This window comes from Thermobia domestica, chromosome 5, assembly GCF_964235325.1.
Source record: "Thermobia domestica chromosome 5, izTheDome1.hap1.1, whole genome shotgun sequence".
Classification (NCBI taxonomy): domain Eukaryota; kingdom Metazoa; phylum Arthropoda; class Insecta; order Zygentoma; family Lepismatidae; genus Thermobia; species Thermobia domestica.
Genome location: NC_137458.1, coordinates 140,203,440 through 140,224,421, shown reverse-complemented (window position 1 = coordinate 140,224,421; position 20,982 = coordinate 140,203,440). Strand labels below are relative to the sequence as shown.

At 33.8% G+C, this 20,982-nt stretch overlaps 1 protein-coding gene across 1 annotated transcript in view; it reads left to right on the top strand.

The window, feature by feature from the left end:
• The window catches only part of LOC145685258 (phenoloxidase 3-like), a 116,382-nt gene that overhangs the window by 25,396 nt on the left and 70,004 nt on the right, over positions 1–20,982 (top strand). Inside the window, exons 3-6 of the mRNA XM_081757624.1 lie at positions 1,807–2,002; positions 2,996–3,222; positions 3,657–3,865; positions 20,762–20,912. Coding sequence (XP_081613750.1) covers positions 1,807–2,002; positions 2,996–3,222; positions 3,657–3,865; positions 20,762–20,912 — 783 coding nt within the window. The remainder of the gene's footprint in view (positions 1–1,806; positions 2,003–2,995; positions 3,223–3,656; positions 3,866–20,761; positions 20,913–20,982) is intronic.

Here is a 20,982-nt window from a genome sequence, read left to right as displayed (position 1 = left end):
GGGAGCCCGGATCCTCTAAAGATTAGTTCAACAGATTGTATTAAATATGTGCAATAAAATAATTATTTGTCTTAAAATTCTCCAAGACATCACAAAATATACTTCAACCCTTCCTCCCTCATCATTTCTACAGAAACTTGAATTGAATTATTTTCAATGAAAAGTGCAAATACAAATTCCATGTCTGTAACCTTAATGGATACAGAGATATAGAAAAATTATTATAAGGATTGCTATTCTTACACCCAACCTTTCACATTGAATTTCCTTGAAAATATTTCCTCATTGGTACCTTACCTCGCGAATCGTGTATATTGTACAAATTTAGTATATATATATATATAAGCGTTTTGGAGCGGTATCACATCGTATTGCGATGCACCTTTGCATCTTTCAGTATTACCAAGGAAGCTAAAATAAGGAACAAATTGAGAAAATATTGCTTTATATCAAGAAAATTTTCTTTGAGGGGTCGGTTGCTGCAAGAAAAATGTCCCGACTTGCGGTATCAAAACAATTTTCCACTGTCTTTCCTTTCCTTTGTCGGTTTGATGCTAGCAGGTCATCCTCCAGACCATCTCAGGTTTCGGGTCATCCCATCCTTGTTTCTGAGGAAGTAATAAAAATTGTCTCTTGAAGAAAAGGCGAATTCGTGGCAGAGAAGACAAGTTCAAACTATATTGGACTTATTCGAAATATCAAAGGAGTTTGGATATGGTTCGTAAAACTCAGTAGTGCGTTTCACTTGCCAGTTATATTAAACTTGTATTTAATAACCAACCGTTTGGTATTTAACATTTATTTATTTTTATTGCTGCTCAACTTTAGATAATAATAATAATAATAAATTCATAAAAGAAATCCAATAAATATGAAATTAATTCACAATTCCATTTATAATGAATGGAAATTAGTACTAATGCATTTGCTATACAAAACATAAAACAAACGCTGCTGATATATATATATATATATATATATATATATATATATATATATATATGTGTGTGTGTGTGTGTCTGTGTGTGTGTGTGTGTGTGTGTGTACAAAAAGAGAGAGAGAGGATAACTCTACAGTACCATAAAATGGTTACAAATACATTAGTAGTAGAAGATAGAATTAGAAAAAAGATAGAAGGATGGGAAAAACCGGTTTTTATAAAAGCAGTTTCTAGAAAAACCGAAACCCGAAAAACCGACATTTCGGTTTTCTCGAAAACCGTTTCGGTTTTCACTGTTTTGGAAAACAGAAAACTATTTCTGCGGAAATGGAATTGGTTTTCGGTTGGAGAACAACGAAGCAATATTCTGGTCAAAAATAGAACCAGTTTTGGAAAAACTGAATCCAAATATTTGAGGGAACGTTCTAGTTTGGTGATCAGGGGGTGGGTAAGGCGAGTTTTTCCCCGAATAACAACTAGCCTAGTTACTTCGCTGGATAAGTGGGTCTTTGAAATGTCTTCTTGTGTTTCTTTCTCTGTAAGTGATTAATAAAGCTTATAGTTTTTTTTTTTTGTGACCACAGTCCGTGGTTCGTTTTCAAGTGAAAGCATTTGCCTCAGATAAAAGAACACAAGTAATTGTTCGTATTCCACTTTTGGAACTAGACCCATTCTCAGTGGTCTCGCTGCTTAAAAAATTAGTCAATCTTTTAATTAAAAATTTTCCTTCTATCTTTCCCTGGTGAATTAGTACATTATAAAATATAAAACGAGCATTCAGAATGTGGTATTTGTGCAGCGTTTATAAATGTCATTAACTACTGTAATGTTTTTATTAATTAAGTAACCTCTTTCATTCGTTATAGCCTGTAGAATACGCAGAGAGTTACGAGAGATCAATGAATAAATACTCAAGGTCTAAAAGTCACATCGTTCAAATCAAGGAGAGATCAGATCTTGATATTTCTGAAGCACAAGAATTGAAAAGGGATGAAATATTTTCTCCTTTCTTACCGGTGCACAGAAAATGTGCGCAGAGTCTAATGCATTTATTTACTAATGGTAAGTTCCTTTAAAGCAAGTGCATTAATACTGATAAGTTTATCTCACCACACAATTTGTGTTAAAAGATGGTAATAGCTAATGGAATCTGGAAGTAGTCACACATCCTATCACAGGACTTTCACAAGTAAGTTCAGAAGGTTCAGGGAATGCGTGGACGAATACTTAGAAGTTATATTTGTAATCAACATACATATACTTTGAAATTTCTCTAGTTTCCAGGTCGAAATGTGAATCGAAGTGCTAGTTTGTTATTTTTTGTGACGTTACTAGCTTATGGGCGATGTTATGTCTGGTACTGTGTCAGTGTTACTTCCCTCAAACGTTTGCTTAAAAGCAGGTTTTTATTTATGAAGAGGGACGAACAATAATATTAAGTTTATTAACATGAACATAAACGTTAGTGTAGAGTGATCTACTCAGAACAATCATCAATTTGTATTTTAGTACTCACACTACACAACATGCAAATCACTATAAACGTACAATTTCAAATATAAATGTTTTAAAATACGTTTGTAGATTGCTCTTAATCTAACTCCTCCAAAAATAGAAAGAAAATGAAATGTAAAAAAGAGACAGCTTCCAGATTTAATAATGTAATATGCTATATTAGGTAACTAAAAGAAAACGATGGAATTGTACCTATTACCCACAAAGTATATATATATATATATATATATATATATATATATATATATATATATATATATATATATATATATATATATATATATATATATATATATATAGGATTATAGGATACAGGAGGTAAAAGTGTGCAGGTTGCTAAGTTCATTTATTACATATTTCCAATAGTTGGCAATAATGAGCGCGTTGATCCCATTACAACAATAGGAATCTAGAACATCTTGGTCAGCTACAACATAAAGCATAGGGAATAGTAGACATAGTATAGGCCCTCTAAGATTACTCTGTATACACATCACAAGAAAACTAATAACTGCTTTTTTGCTTTCTTTTCCTGTACAGGTTCTAATTGCTACGAAGACTTTTTATCAGCAGTTGTTTTTGCCCGAGATAGAGTTAATTCATTATTGTATACATATGCATTGACTATAGCACTACTACATCGTGAGGATACCAAACATCTTCGCATTCCTTCTTTTGCTGAAGTATTTCCGGAACATTTCATTGATTCAAGAGTGCTTAAAATTGCTCGACAACAAATTGAGAGGAAGAAGAAAGCAACCGGAAGAGTAAGGAAATTGATAGTTATTTAATTTCATATATATATATATATATATATATATATATATATATATATATATATATATATATATATTAGTTCATATATATTAATTTACCCCGAAACTTTATTATAGTCAAAGACTGTGCTTAATTAAAAGTTCTATTACAAACGCTTTATATTACACTAATTTATTTTATTCATCTATTTTTGAATTGAATTTATCAACCGCCTGAAACTCATGCTATATTTATGCATTTATTCAATAATTTTGTTATACAGACAACGAATAGCATAGGTAATGACTCTACTAGCGTTACTATTTATTATTAAGATTAGCTTGGCGCACAAACTTGTTTTTTTTTTTTTTTTTTTTGCTTATTATCAGGATATTTGAAGGAAGGTAAATAATAAGGTAATTTGTAACGTTTTGTTTGCTCATAGGCCACAGGACCCATAGTTGTTGATTGGAATTTCGGTGGAAGAACTACTACTGAGGAAACTAGATTGGCGTATTTTCGAGAAGACATAGACATGAACCAATTTCATTTCAATTGGCATGCATTCTATCCGCCATTTGGAGAAATGTGGATAGTGAGAAAAGACAGACGAGGGGAACTCTTCTATTACATACATCGTCAAATAATAGCCAGGTATATTTTAACATTTAAAATTGAGTTAAAATGTATATTGACTTTACATGTATATAATATATTGAGTAATTAAGTATTCTTTGTTTACCTACATGAAATTCTAGTGTAATTTTTCAAAATGTTAAACAAGAATTTCACTTTTAGTTCATTGCGTAGCAGGTTTTTCATTCTTTTCCAGCTCCGATGTTATATAAGACGTGAAACCACAATTTAAAGTGTAATCCAATCCAATGTAGTGCATTTGATTCAGACTTGGAAGACTATGGATCAAAGGCGTGCGTAGTAGCACTTTGGGTGACAATTTCACTTCTGAAATTTGATCTTATTCCTCTAAACAATTTAAGGTAAATGTTAAAGAATGCCCGAGATGTCAACAAACGACACGCAGCAAGACACTATGCTATATTTTCTTTTGTAAGTGATTCTACACTTCGGGCATCTTTGGATGCGAGATTTCCTCAGGTACAAATTTTCATAGAAACTTGCAAAATGCGAACTTACTTATGGAATGGAGATACAAAGGAAATAAACCCTTACCCTACTAGGAATTTCGACCATATGCTTCATCAATTACACATTCGAGTCTTTACACCTGGTGATGTTACGTTTCGAAAATAAGTATCAAAGTACTGAAGCTAAACTTTGTATCGAAAAATAAACAACAATATGTAAATACAGGTGTTCCGAAATTTGACTAATTACACTCGTTGAAGTGTTGGTACAAACTTTACTACTAATGATAAACATAACTGAATGAGAGGAACCGGACAGCGCATATAAAAGGAGTCCAAGAACAGAGGCAATCATTATCAATATAACAGAGTGACAGGTTCGTGTGCTTTCTGAAAGTCGCATATAGGTAAACGGTGTAAAGTGTTCTTAGATAGTGTTTGCGTGAAGTAAAGATTTATTGTGTTTGGTATGAATGAGCGTTATTGGCTAAAATATTGCGACAAGGGATGTAGTTGGACTCTAGGTAGAAAGGTCGGATAAACAAAAAAAAAAAAAAAAAAATCCAACATAGGCAAATGGAGGCTCAGTCGATAAACGTATCACGAAATAATCTTCAGAATGTGGCAAACTTATTTATTTTTTATTTTATTTATTTATTTATAATAGGTTTCAGATACAGTACTATACCATTTTACACTGAAACATTTTAACAATTATGTAACATAACAATAGAATAACAATTTGAAATCAAGATAGTACAATACAATGCCAACATTACAAAGATAGTTTATTTATAGATGATCTGAAGGTATGCTCATTTGAAGAAAACGTCTACAGTTTCTGGTAACTTATTATACATGCTAACAATTCGGGTTAGAAGGGACCTTTGGACAATATTAACTCTCGCAGCTCGAGTGTAAAAGAGATCACTAGATCGTGTTATTCTAGCGGGTACGCAAAATTTGATCTGACTTAATAACTTTTCACATGATACATGGCCATTTACAATTTTATGCAAAAAATATTAGGTCAGAAATTTTGTTTCTCACTAGGGGAGGTTTGATATTGAGAAATGTTAAAACATCATTTTTTGGAAGTGTTCGATGGTGAGGTACTCGGTAGGATACAATGGCTAAATGAAATTAATTACAGAATTTAAGTTTTTCCAGATGAGTGGAGCAGGCCATAGACCAGATAGGAGAACAGTACTCAATAGTGGGAGCAACATATGACTTATAGAATAAGCTTAAGAAACTAGGATTTTTTATGTCAGTGAAGCGATAAAGGAGTCCTAGTTTTCTCATAGCAGTACAAGACATTGTGCTTATATGATCCGCAAATGTAAGCTTACTGTCAATGATAACACCAAGATCTCTGAAAGAGGTGACAGGATTTATGTTCCGATGACAATTTTGTAGATGTGGTTTATAGGGTTCTTTTTTTAGAGAAATCGTAAGAGAAGCACATTTTTCGATGTTTAAATTAAGTTTCCAAGAGTTACACCAGTTGAGAAGATTAGAAGCATCATGCTGAAGAGCAAGAGCTACAGAGTTAGTCTGATTTAACTTGTGTGTAGAGTTTGCAATCATCAGCAAATAGAAGAATTTTGGTAGAGCTCTTTGTGAACAAAGAAGGCAAATCGTCCATGTATAATAAAAGTAGAAGTGGACCCAGAGCACTGCCATGAGGAACTCCAGAAGTTACGGGAATAAAGTCAGAAAAGTTACCTGAAACTGAAGCTCGTTGTGTCCTATTACTGAGATATATTTCTAGAAGACTAAGTAATTTACCATATATATTGAATCTAGAACTGAGTTTGTATAGAAGAAGATGGAGTGGAAGAAAATCGAAAGCCTTAGACAGGTCCAAATACAAAATGTGAGTTGTGAATTTTCTGAGATGCTGTACACAGCATCGGACAGAAGAACTGATAAATTAGTAATACAAGATCTTCCTGGTAAAAAGCCGTGTTGTGAGGAATTTATAAATGGAGCAACAAATTGAAAAAGCCTGTTTTTGATTATCTTTTCACAAACAAGTGAGAGTGGAGATAATAAGGAAATAGGTCGATAGGAGGTTACATCATTTCTATTTTTACCAGACTTATGAACAGGAGTGATATTAGCTCTCTTCCAACTGGTGGAAAAGACACCTTCAGCAAAACAGCGATTTAGTAAAACCGAAAGGGGCTGAGAAAGAGAACTGGCAACACTGCGTAGGAAGCAAGTATAGATATTATCTGGTCCTAAAGGGCGCTGTTGGGGCAATGATAAGAGAAGAGAGAGTACTTCAGTTGGTGTGGTACTGATAGAAGACAAAGACTCGGAAAAAAAAGTTGAAGAGGGTAGGGGAAGGAAGGAGAGGTGGGAGGGGATGAAGCAATGCTGCTAGCAAAATAGTCATTAAATACCTTTGCCCTGTCTTCTTCATTGACACAAGCATTTTTGTAGGTCAGTTCTGTCAGAATGCGAGAACTATTTCTTCGATTGTTTATTAGGGTCCAGAAATGCTCAGGTTTTTACGTGTATCAATTGTGATGTGTTCAATGTACTCCTCATACTTTCTTTTCATAAGATATTTACTATGTCTTCTAATAGCTGTAAAGTTCTTGTAAGTATACTCATTGGGAAAATCCTTCCATAGCTTCCATGCACCTTTTTGTTGCGAAGTATGTACTTTAGTTCCTCATCAAACCACGGGGGAAAATTTGAAGAAGGTCTTTTTCGGAAAGGCACAAAGTCTTTAACTACAGCCTGAATGACGTCAGAAAATAAGTCAGCTTCATCATCAACTGAGCCTGAGGCAAATAAGCGCCATGGGAAAATATGAAGAGCTTGACGTATTTTATTCCAAGGGGTCTTTTCCCACTGGCGTAAGGAATTTACTGATGCCTCTATTAGGGTGCATATTAGGCTGTGCTAATCCAAGACCATGTATAAAATTGTCTAAAATCCAAGAGTCATTATTATAGTTTTTAGAATCTGGGACTCCATATGTGGGGGAAAGCCAGTCAATGGAGAGATTGAAACCTCCCAGAAGAGTTGCATTGCAGTCTACTACGGTGGATATCATGGAATCACGGGAAACTTCCAATATGTACAACGGAGAGTTTTTGTGTGTTAGATAAAAGCAGCCTATGAGTTGTTTTGGACCGTTTGGAACGTTAATTTCAACCCATAAGATTTTACAGTCCTTACTGTATAAGTCTTTACGTTTCTTACTTTTTAGTTTAGAGTTCACACATATCAGTACACCACCATCACTTGAACCCCTGTTCCATCTGTATATAGTAAAGCTGTCGGAGAATGGCAGTTCACAATCAAGAATATCATCAGTCATCGAAGTTTCAGTAAAATCTAAACAGTCATATTCTAAAAGTTCAGTTAAAAGTATTTCACTCACAAAGTTTGTTTTTAAAGGAGCGAATGTTTGGATAATAGATAGAAAGTGCATAACCCTCACTGGGTCCCGGATTGAGGTGGACATCGCCACTAAGCAGAACGATCAGCAGTAGGTGGTATCAACCTGCTCGGAAGAAGGTTTCGTAATGGCAGTCCAAAGAGTCTCAAATAACGATGATACCGGAAAAGAAAACATTCTTTCAGAGCAAGACAGAGTACAAACACAGCACTGAGAAACACACTGTTTATCAATATCACACCATCATGCAGTTACAGATAACCAAAACACTCTAACACACAGGTAAACTAGACAAAAACTAAAAAAAATATCAGAGCACAACAAAATACCGACACACCAAACATAAATCTCTGTCGTCGAACTATCAGTGGTCAGATATGCATCATTATTCTTCAGCAGAATCGTTATTTGGCACTAACAACTAGAAGTAATCAGTCAATTTCTCTCGTCAACTCGTGCTAGATCTCACAGAAGGATCATAAGTGTTAGCCTATCGTCCTGAGAGACTTTGCAGAACATATACACCACGCAAGCAGTGAAGAAATGATTCATCTGGAACGTAAGAGAGCAATCCATGCCCTGCCTGATCCGAAGTACTCGAAAGTCCTGAGTTGCATGATGCGCCATGACCCACGTACCGTCCGACCATGGAAAATCGAATACCCTTAAATAGGGATGTATTCGTTCCCTTTATGACCACTTTCTAGGAATGTACTTGTTCCCTTTTATGAGCACTTTTCTCAACCCCTATTTTAACATAGCAGAAATAACACAGAGACTAGGAACGCAGCACTCTTCCGTAACATAGCAAAGACTGCCAACATAATAAGGGGCTTACTCGTTCTCTTGTATGACCAGTTTTTTCAACCCCTATTTTAACATAGCGCATAATACATAAGACTATGTAACATAGCAGAGCTAATAAAAGAGTATGGCTTATTATCAACCCCTTTTTTAACATACCACTTCGTATCCATTTATGATCCCATTTAAGGGGTGTATTCGTTGGCTTGTAAGAGCACTTTTCTCAATCCACATTTTAGCATACCAGAAATTACATAAGACTATGTAATATACAGCTACCAAAGGAAAAAATGAAATGAAATCTTACGTCCCACGCTTATGCCGGTTAGTACGTGATTACTTGCATTAATTGAACAAAATATTTGTGACTCAATAAAGATTATTTTCGTTTGCCTGGTTCCAACTGCTCGCCATTAAGATATTATTTAGAAAACATATTCGAAATTTCGAACACGGGAAATGATACTCGAGTGCAACACCGTCCAATGTGGTTTATTGCTTGCTGTCTGAGTAAGCATGTTTCAACGGATGCTGGCATACCTATCATAAAGCAGACATCGACGACACAGTTATATCCCAGGGGCTAGTAACACATCTCAAGAATATTTTTCACAAGTATGTATTAAGTAAAGACGTTCTGCTGGATTAATAGAGCATTGTCAGTCGATACAGATAAAGATTTGCATAGCAAAAGCTGGAAAGGTAGATTTCAAGATTAAATCTTGTTACTCTAAGAGTTATTTCTGAGAACATTCAACGAAAAATAAATTCCAAGTTGTTATTGTCTGTGCAAATGCACAACCAACAGAAATCATAATGTTTCTTTCTTTTCATTTTTAGAATTCGTCTTTCTATACATTCTTATTCTACATACAAAGAATTAAAGTAGGGATAGTTAGTGTTCAAGCAACGATTCGAACTCTTGTCGATATTACTAGTATTCCGTATTCCGTTTCATAAGAGTCGACGAATGAACGTCAAGCTTTAGCTTAGTGAATAGCATGTTGAAATAGCACAAATGCATAGTAAATATAAAGATGTCCACATGGCATGAGACTCAAGTGAACAAGAACATACTTCAAACATATATAGCCTGAATCCAGGTTCATACAGATCATATTCCGGGCTAGAGGCAGGAGTAATCTTAACAATGTATGTGAGTAGTGGAAAAATGATCGATCTGGAACATAAGAGAACAATCCAGATTCCGCCTGATTCCAGAGACCAGTGTTGCACTATACGCCATGACCCACGTTCCGTGAGACCATGGAAAATGGAACACTTTGAAATAGGGGATATCCGTTCCCTTTTATGACCATATTTAAGGCGTGTACTCATTCACTTTTATCAACCCTTATTTTAAAATAGCAGTAATTACACAGACGAAGAACGTAGCAGATCGATAACACATTTTCCAACCGCCTATTTAACATAGCACATATTACATAAGACTATTTAACATAGCAGAGTTAATAAAAGGGTATAGCTTATTTTCCAAACATATTTTCACGTAACACTTCGTTCCATTTTATGATTCCATTTTAGAGGTGTATTCGTTCTCCTTTATGAGCACATTTTCAACTCCTATTTTAACATAGCAGAAATCACACAGAGAGTACAAACATAGCAGATCGACAACACATTTTCCAACCGCCTATTTAACATAGGACACACTACATAAGGTTATGTAACATAGCAGGGCTGATAAAAGAGTATGGTTTATTTTTAAGCCCTATTTTAATATAGCAGAAATTACATAAGACTATGTAAAATAGCAGAGCTAATAAAAGAGTATGGCTTATTTTCCAACCCCAATTTTAACATAGCAGAAATAACATAACACTATGTAACATAGCAGAGTATGGCTTACTTTTCCACCACTATTTTAACATAGCAAAAAGTTACATAAGACTATGAACTTTCTCTTGTATGGCCAATTTTTCAACCCCTATTTTAACATAGCTAGAATTACATACAAAGAGACTACGAACACCTATTTTAACAACACTCATATGTAATAAAGGGGGTTTACTCGTTCCCTTTTATAAACACCTGTGTAACATAGCATTTGTCAATTATTGCATGTCCCAAAAGTACTAAGCACCGTAGTCAAAACCAGAATAACTCGCAAAAGGAGACACATATTGAGGTTGGTGTTTCTACATTTAGCAATAGGTCACCAACTACTACAAGTCCCAAAAGTACTGAACAACGAGGTCAAAGATCAAGTATTTATAACCGCATAACTCGAAAACGAAGCCAAATATTGAGGTGCTGTTTCCACATTTATTAACAGGTCAAAAACTACTACATGAAATAAAAGTACTGACAATCGTCGTCAAAAGTTTAAAACCGATTAACTCGTAAACGGAGCTACATATTGAGGAGCTGTTTCCATATTTGGTAGTGGGTCACTAATTACTACACCTCCCAAAAGTACTGACCACAGAGATCAAAGGTTAAATATTTAAACCAGAATAACTCATAAAGAGAACTACATATTGACATGTTGTTTCCACATTTAATAACAAGATATGAACTGCTGCATATCCCAAAAGTACTGACAATCGAGGTGAAAGGTCACATCTTTAAACCAGAATAACTCACAAAGAGAACAACATATTGACATATTGTTTCCACATTTAATAACAGGATATGAACTGCTGCATATCTTAAAAGTACTGACCATCCAGGTGAAAGGTCACATCTTTAAACCAGAATAACTCGTAAACGGAGTAACGTATTGAGGTGCAGTTTCTACATTTAGTAACAGGTCATCAACTACTTCATGTATCAAAAGCATTGTACTATGACTTTTTCGTGTTGGTACAATATTAAAAGGGGCTTTTTCTGCTTGCTACAGAATTGAATAGATCATACAAATTTATTTCTCTGTTTATTTGATTACTACAAAGTGATATAAAACTCTGAGTTAGTTAAAATGGTCGTTCGTTTTTACTCGTTAGTAAAAACTTATTCCTAATTCTGAGCTAGCTAAAATGGCATTTCTCTTTGGTAGAAAATTGAATTGGTCACTCAAATTTATTTCTTCGTTAGTTTGAGTAGTAGAATATGGTCCTTCTTTGCTTTTATCTGCTTGGTACAGAAAGTAGAACATCAACATTTAGTACTTCATATATTCGAGTAGTACAAAATGTACATAAATACTGAACTATTTAAAATGGACCTTCTTCGCTTTTTTAATTGCTAATACAAAAGTAAAGAAGCAAAAAATCCATTCATTCTTCAATTTTTCTGCTTGGTATAAAATTGAATAGGTCACTCCAATTTAACCCTTCGTTTCTTCGAATAGCACAAAAATTTACAAAATGCTGAGTTAGTTAATTTTGACCATCTTTGCTTAAGAAATTAAAATGTATTCTTTCATTTATTCGAGTTAGTTAAAATGGTAAAGATATGTAGAGCTAGTTAAAAACGACCTTCTTCGATTTTTTCGTGGTTGACACAAAACTAAATAGGCCACCCAAATTTATTCCTTCGCTTATTTGATTAGCACAAAATGTTAATAATTTCCTTTTTTGCTTACTACAAAAGAGAATAGGCCACACAAATTTATTCCTTCGTTCATTTGAGTTTTACAAAATGATATAAAATTTTGAGTTAGTGAAAATGAAACTTCCTCGCTTCTTCAGGTTAGTACAAATTTATTTCTTTGTTTGTTTAAATAGTACAAAAAGGAATAGACTTTCTGAACTAGTTAAAATGGCGGTTCTCATTTTTACAAAATTGAATAGGCCATTCAGTTTATCCCTTTGTTTATTTAAATAGTACAAGATGATTTAAAATACTCAGCTAGTTAAAGTGGGATTTCTCGTTGGTACAAAATTGAATAGGTTACTCAAATTTATCCATTCGCTACTTTAAATAGTACAACATAGTGGAGAAATTCTGAGCTAATTAAAAATGCAATTCTCGTTGGTACAATATTGAATAGATCACTCAAATGAGTAGCTTCATTATGTTTGTTTAGCACAAAAAGGTATACCATGCTGAGTTAAATAGTATTCCTTTGCTTTTTCTGTTTGGTAGAAATTTATCCCTTCGTTTGTTTAAATATTACAAAAAGGTATAAAATTCTAAGCAAGTTAAAAATGTTCCTTCTTTCCCTTTTTCTCGTTGGTACAAAATAATTAGGGCACACCAATATATTTATTCATTTTTTAAATGGCAAAAAAGGTATAAAATGCTGAGCTTTCTAAAATGATCCTTCTTCGCCTTTTCTGGTCAGTATAAATTTATTCCTTTGTTTACTTGATTAGTACAAAGTATTAATTCTTTCTCTTTGTGCTTGGTGCAAAACTAAATAATCCATCCAAATTTATTTCTTCGTTTATTTGAGTAGTACAAAATGATAAATAATTCTGTGTTAGTTAAAATTGTCCTTCTTTGCTTTTCTTCGGATAGGTACAAAGAATAGGCTTCTCAAGTTATCCTCAGTTTTCTTAAAATGGTACATTAAGTTATAACATGCTGAGCTAGTTAAAATGGCAGTATTTTGCTTTTCTTCTGATTGGTATAAAAATAAAATAGACCACTCAAATTTATTCCCTCTATTATTTGAATAGCACAAAAAGGTAGAAAATGCTGAGCTAGTTAAAATGACCCTTCTTTGATTTTCTTCTGGTTGGTATAAAAATAAAATCGATTATCCAAATTTATTCCTTCATTTATTTGAGTAGTACAAAATTGTAGAGAAATATGGGGGTAGTTGAAATGGATCTTCACTTTTTTCTGATTCGTACAAAACTAAATACTCCATCCAAATTTATTTCTTCGTTTATTTGAGTATTACAAACTGATATGAGATTCTGAGTTAGTAGAAAAATGATCCTCCTTCCCTTGTTTTCTTCTTGCTATAAAATTGAAAATCTCACTCAAAAGTTATCCCTTTGTTTGTTGAAATAGTACAAAATGGTCTTTTCTCGATTTTTCTGGTTAGTTTAAATACTGCATCCAAATTCATTTTTTCGTTTATTTTTATAACCCAAAAGATACAGAAATTCTGAGGTAGCTAAATGTTTTTTTTCTCGCTAATACAAAAGTTAATAAGCGACTAAAATTTATTACTTCTTCACTTTTTCTCCTAGGTACAAAATTGAACAAGTCACACAAATTTATCCGTTGGTTCGTTTACGAGTTATTCTGGTTTAAATATTTGACCTTTGACCTCGTTGGTAAGTGCTTTTGGGGCGTGTAGTAGTTAATGACCTGTTACTAAATGTGGAAACTGCACCTCAATATGTGGCTGCGCTTACGAGTTATTCTGGTTTAGTTATTTGAAATTAACCCCGATGGTCATCACTTTTGGGAAGTGTAGTTGTTGGTGAACCTATTACTAAATGAGAAAACAGCACATCAATACGTTGCTACGTTTACGTGTTATTCTGGTTTAAATATTTAACTTTTGACGTCAATGCTAAATACTTTTATTGCATGTAGTAGTTGCTGACCTATTAATAAATGTGGAAACAGCACCTCAATATGTTGCTCTGTTTACGAGTTATTCTGGTTAAAAGATGTGAACTTTCACCTCGATGGTCGGTACTTTTGGGAGGTGTGTAGTTGGTGACCCACTACAAAATATGGAAACAGCTCCTCAATATGTTGCACCGTTTACGAGTTAATCGGTTTTAAACTTTTGACGTCGATTGTCAGTACTTCAATTTCATGTAGTAGTTTGTGACCTGTTAATAAATGTGGAAACAGCACCTTAATATGTTGCTTCGCTTTCGAGTTATGCGGTTATAAATACTTGACCTTTGACCTCATTGTTCAGTACTTTTGGGACTTGTAGTAGTTGATGACCTATTGCTAAATGTGGAAACAACAACCTCAATATATGGCTCCTTTTGCGAGTTATTCTGGTTTTGACTACGGTGCTTAGTACTTTTGGGACATGCAGTAATCGACAAGTGCTATGTTACACAGGGGTTGATAAAAGGGAACGAGTAAACCCCTTTTATTACATAGGAGTGTTGTTAAAATAGATGTTCGTAGTCTCTTTGTAATTCAAGCTATGTTAAAATAGGGGTTGAAAAATTGGCCATACAAGAGAACGTTCATAGTCTTATGTAACTTTTTGTTATATTAAAATAGTGGTGGAAAAGTAAGCCATACTCTGCTCTGTTAAATAGTGTTATGTTATTTCTGCTATGTTAAAATTGGGGTTGGAAAATAAGCCATACTCTTTTATTAGCTCTGCTATTTTACATAGTCTTATGTAATTTCTGCTATATTAAAATAGGGGTTCAGAAAGAAACCATACTCTTTCATTAGCACTGCTATGTTATATAGTCTTATGTATTATGTCCTATGTTAAATAGGCAGTTGGAAAATATGTTATCGATCTGCTATGTTTGTACTCTCTGTGTGATTTCTGCTATGTTAAAATAGGAGTTGAAAAAAGTGCTCATAAAGGAGAACGAATACACCTCTAAAATGGAATCATAAAATGGAACGACGTGTTACGTGAAAATATGTTTGGAAAATGAGTCATACTCTTTCATTAGCTCTGCTATGTTCGTAGTCTTATGTAATTTCTGCTAAGTTAAAATATAGTTGAAAAATAAGCTAGTGGCTCAGTGGTAGATTGTTCACCTCTGGTGCTTGGAGTCCCTGGTTCGATTCTAGCTCGCGCCGCGTGGACTTTGTGGTGGACAAACACCGTGTTCGTGGGCTTTCTCGGGGTTCTCACATTTCCTCGCATTTACTTCATTCCACCATTTTATTCATGTCTCACCATCACCGTCTCCTTTAGCCTACCCGGCTTAACCGTGGGATGTAAAACTTAAAGATTTCAATTCATTTCATATTCTACTTTAGCGTCTAAACAGAGTATTAATTTATAAGATATGAACAAAATCATTCTTCCTTCTAGAAATTTGTATTTTTCTATATTTATGTGCACTATACAGTAAACTAAAGGAGCCAGAGACTACCAGTCGACTTTTGGAACTCATCCCTTCAGAGTTTTTTTGGTAAGCAATCGTATTTCTTCGTAGCTAATGCTAACTTTTTTAACGAAAGTTCACACCTTCTGTCTTTGAAATAACACCTCTACTGTTCGCATGACGCTAGGCAGACGCAACAATGTCCAAAGTATTTTGATGAGTACGAAACGATCAGTCATCTTTCCTTTGACCCATCTCAATGTTGCTTGATTTTGCTGAGTTCACGAGAAGTATGGCAATATTGTTGGCACAGTACAGAAAACTGACCGTATTTTCTATGTAAAGGGTATATTATAAGTACGTTGCGTAAACTGAAGTTTTCCTCTATGCTTGTAGAATATAAACAAAACATATATTTTGACAACGGATGAACACTTAAACAAAAGAAATTAGGTTATGAGTAGAAATTCCAACGTGTGGAGGCAAGCAAACATTTTAAATCCATTGTATTGTCCAATTACAAAGTTGTTGTTTCTTCGATCATAAGAATTTCGTCCTTTCTGTTTCTCCAAGAAAGGGAGCCAATTACATATTGACTAATTAATTTTCTGTTACGTTTCACGAAATTGTGAAGATATGACATATTATACTCAAGTTACTAAGTATGTGTTTGATTAAAAATTGTGTAAAATTTGTATGGCACTATTCATATCGTAAATGTCAATATACTGTATATTAAAACTAGGTTAATAATTTGTAATGAATATACGTTTAGAACACCGGAAATTAAGTAGATTAATGATTTGTTTTTAGTGTCCCCTTCATCAGGAAGTTATATGGTACGGAACATTCAGCTTAGCTTTGGATCCAAACCATATAAGCCACTGGAAATCGGACCAGAGTTTCCCCACCGAGAACTCTTATTCTAACCATCTAGCTATGAGTAGCTCCGGGATATAGTTTAGAAGCTGATTCATTAGCTGAGTTTTGACTTTTTCATGTGCTGTATCATCAGCTGAGTGCTCACTCATCATCATGTGCTTAGTCATCGGCTGAGTGCTGACTCATCTTCATGTGCTGAATCATCAGCTTGAGCAAGTAGAGATAGGGATGTGCGATACTTCGATATATCGATCGATCGATCGATATTTTGTGAATATCGAAATTTCGATATTTGGTAAATATCGAAATCGATATATCGATACTTCGATACCATTCGATATTTTGATAATGGAGGTGGTCCCCATAATTACTAGAAAACATGTTTTAATTACAAAAAATAAATATAAAAATGTTGCGTGCAGTTTGCCCGTAAATAGATGGCTAAGCGCCGCAGATCAATAACTGATATCAAGGCATATTTTGAGTTCTATACTGAAATGGTTTTAACATATTCTGTGTGCCAAACATGATCAAAGCCCAAACAATATAGTCAACATGATGCCAGAATCGAGAAAATGTGGCGATCCATAAGGGCGCATATAATCTGCAAGCCTTATCCTTAGTTTTCTCGAAACTTCCTTGATGTTAGTCAGTCATCTGTGGCGCTGAGCCTTTCAAACACGACATTGTGTAACAGGAAAAGAGCTGAATAATGAATACCTGCTGTGTTTATAAACTCTGGTATAATTGGATAGAATAGGTATATTTATACAATATTCCAGATATATTTATACAATTTCTACATACTACTCCTCTTATGTTGTCGGAAACGCAAAAATTACGTGAACCAGGGGTGCCCACAGAGGGGGGCTATGACGCAAACTGCGTCATTGAAATATTTGGGGGGAATAAAAATCTATATGAATATGTTTGAAGGGGTGTAAAAATTAATCAAAAAGTAGATTTTTTCATGGAAGAACACCTACGGATAGACAATTGGGGGGTGCGTCATGGACATAAGGGGGGGGCACCACTGCGTGAACTACAACTAAACTTGCACACAAACTTTTATAGTATACATACTACGAATCTTTGTTTCTTACAATTGAGTATAACTGGTGAACAGGAAACTTATTGAAGTGAATATACAAGAGAAAATGAGATTTTCGTAAAAATAATTCTCACCATCGTGATAGTAATAAGAATTTAAGTAAATGCTCAAAACTTGCACTAAATAGGAATTAAGATAAACTTTCTCTTCCTTACACAAATCTCATTAAAAAAGAAAACAAACAATAATGTTATACCACCGGACTGGATAAGCGAAGTCTTACTTAAATGTTACAGTGCTATCTTTAAAAATTACACAGTACTCTTCTGAAATCTAACATGATTTGTAAACCTGACAATATTTCAATTCTTTTTTAAGAGTAGGTAATAAAACCTTACCAATTTTTATTTTGTAAAGTATCATACAATTATCATATTTGTCATATTCAAAATATGTTATGACGTGTTCACAACTTCAAAAACAAATATTTTAATATTTATAAAAATGATAGCTACAATTTACTATATACCAAATAATTCAATCAGTTCTGCTTAAAGAAATTAGTGATGTAATATAGACAAATAGACTTGCATGTCAGTATACCATTAGTAATGTGAGGTGGAAAATTTTCCGCTATATTTTTCCGGAAAATTTTTCGTTCTAAAAAATATCAGCAATCAAGTAACAATTCATCAGTAATCATAAAATTGGTTGAATTCATGTACAGAAATGTAAAAAAGTGGAAGTTCGTTTAAAGAATCTGAAAATTTTCATGGCTCAGATAATTTTCAGTACTATGTAGGAACAAGTGAAACAATTTTTCATGAATGGGAATATTTTCTGTCTTATATGGAAAAATTGAAGAACTTTTTTTGAGTCCTAAAATTTTCGTCATTTTGAAGCAAAGAGTAAAACAACTTTTTGTAAATCGGAAAGTTTTATTGCTCTGCTGAAACAAGTGAAAGGAATTTTCATTGATCGGAAAATTTTCATGACGATGTAGAAACAAGTGGAAAAACTTTTCATAAGCCGGACAATTTTGGATATTATGTATAGTGATGTTAAGTGGAAAATTTTCCACTATATTTAACTGTACATTCAGCTACGAAATTGAATTTCTGTAGAGGAAAGTTAGTCAGCAACAAATTATAATTTTCCAATTAGATTTCGGGAACCGGAAAATTTTCGAATGTTTCAAGTTGGAAAGTAAATTTTACACAGTGTTTCTCTCTCTCTTTTCATCTGCGAGCTCCTTCGTTGCTAAGCGGTTAGCATACGCGCCTTTGGCATGGAAGACCTGGCTTCGATTCCCAGCAGGAGCTCATGTAGTTCGGTTCACGTTAATCAGTTGGTCCTGTCTTATATGGTCTCGCTGCTGAAAGGGACGTTAACTCAAAATCAACTCAATTCAACTCCTCTCTCTCTGTGTGTGTGTATGTGTGTATGCCAAGTCCAGAGAACATGACTTCGTAGAATACAAATATCCCATTCTATTATTTAAAGTTTCAATTTATTAAAAGTCATGAATGTTTTCCGATTCATAAAAACATACTCCACTTATTCATATATCGTTGTTTAGCCATAAAATTTATTGGTAATAAATATTGTCTTAAAAAGTTTCATGAAGTGAAAATCTAATGATTTTTCATTTCAAGAATGTTTAAAAAACTTGAATGCGTTCTTCCCTCAGAATCCACCTTTGATCTTACAATATTAGATTTCGTCAGTTTAATACGCATAAGACTGTTTTCTCACAGCTTTACTATTTTTATAGATTTACATTCTGCAACATTTATAAATAAGTAGATATAATAGAGAGAGAGAGAGAGAGAAAGAGAGAGAGAGAGAGAGAGAGAGAGAGAGAGAGAGAGAGAAACACTACGTAAATTTTTACTTCCCAACTTGAAATATTAGAAAATTTTCTGATTCCCGAAATCTAATTGGAAAATTATAATTTGTTGCTGTCTAATTTTCCTCTACAGGAATCGTATATCTCAATGTGCAGTTAAATATAGTGGAAAATTTCCCACCTAACATCACTATACACAATACCCAAAACTGTCCGGATTATGAAAAGTGTTTTCACTTGTTTCTACATCGCGATGAAAACTTTTCCGATTCATGAAAATTCCTTACATTTGTTTCTACAGAGCAATAAAACTTTCCGATTCACAAAAAGTTGTTTTACTTTTTGCTTCAAAATGACGATAATTTTCCGACTCATAAAAAATTCTTCAATTTTTGCATACAAGACACAAAATATTTCGATTTATGAAACATTATTTCACTTGTTCCTACATAGTACTGAAAATTGTGTGAGCCATGAAAATTTTCAGATTCTTTAAACGATCTTTCACTTTTTAACATTTTTATACATGATTTCAATCAATTTTATGAATACTGAGGAACTGTTACTTGATCACTGATATTTGTTAAGAACGGAACATTTTCCGGAAAAATATAGAATAAAATTTTCCACCTCACATCACGGCTAAACAACGATATAGGAATACGTGGAGTATGTTTTTATGAATCGGAAAATTTTCCGGAAAAATATAGAAGAAAATTTTTCACCTCACATCTGACGGTTTGCCTTATCTGACAGTTAAGAGATATCAAGACATTTTATTAGAACTGGCCCTGAAAGTGGCTGGAAAGCTTAGAAGCAAGAACTGTCATGCCCTACTTTCTAATATCCGTAGCATTTTTTTCTTCGATATTTCGATATTTTTCGATACTTCGATATTTTTCGACACTTCGATATTTCGATACTTCGATATTTTTCGATATTTCGAAATTTTTCTATATTTCGATACTTCGATATTATCGACCGATATATTATCAAACCTTCGATATTTCGATATTCGATATATCGATCGACTTTCGATATTTGGTCCATATCGAAGTTCGATATTCAAAACCGGATATCGCACAGCCCTAAGTAGAGAACTAGTTCAGTTAGAGTGAGGGAGAATGCAATAACTACGAATCGTAAGGTTTCATACCTTCCCAGACAATCGTAGCTATTTTGAAGACTGTAGCCAGACATTCATGCAGGAAGTCATAACGAAGTAGTTATTATTATTATAGCCTTGACCCTCCAAATATCTATTCATTAGATTCTACATTTAGTAAAGGTAACACTCGCAACCGGCTGGTCAGGTTTGATTTTTGGAGGTTTGGTATTTATTATCCTCTGATACTAACCTCATCATTCCTCCAATCGACGATTTAATTTCACATTGTGCATGCCTAATGATATTTTACATTTGTATTTATTATTGTTGTTGTTGTTAGAAATCTACTCTTTAGATTCTATTTTTGACAATTATCTTACCTATGGAATTTAATATGCTATTTCTAATGATTTAATAGGTATAATTTTGAGAGATTTTGCAATAATCTAAATGCAGTTAGAGATCTTAACGACTTGAGAGAGCCCATCAGAGTTGGCTTTTATCCCAGGTTAAACAGCCGAATTGCTAGCAGAGGATTCACTGGACGGCCTAGCTTCACAAGTTTAAAGGTAAATGTTTATATTCTAATACTATATATATTTTATATTCGTAGAAAAATTTCCTTGGTTAGTCTTCCTT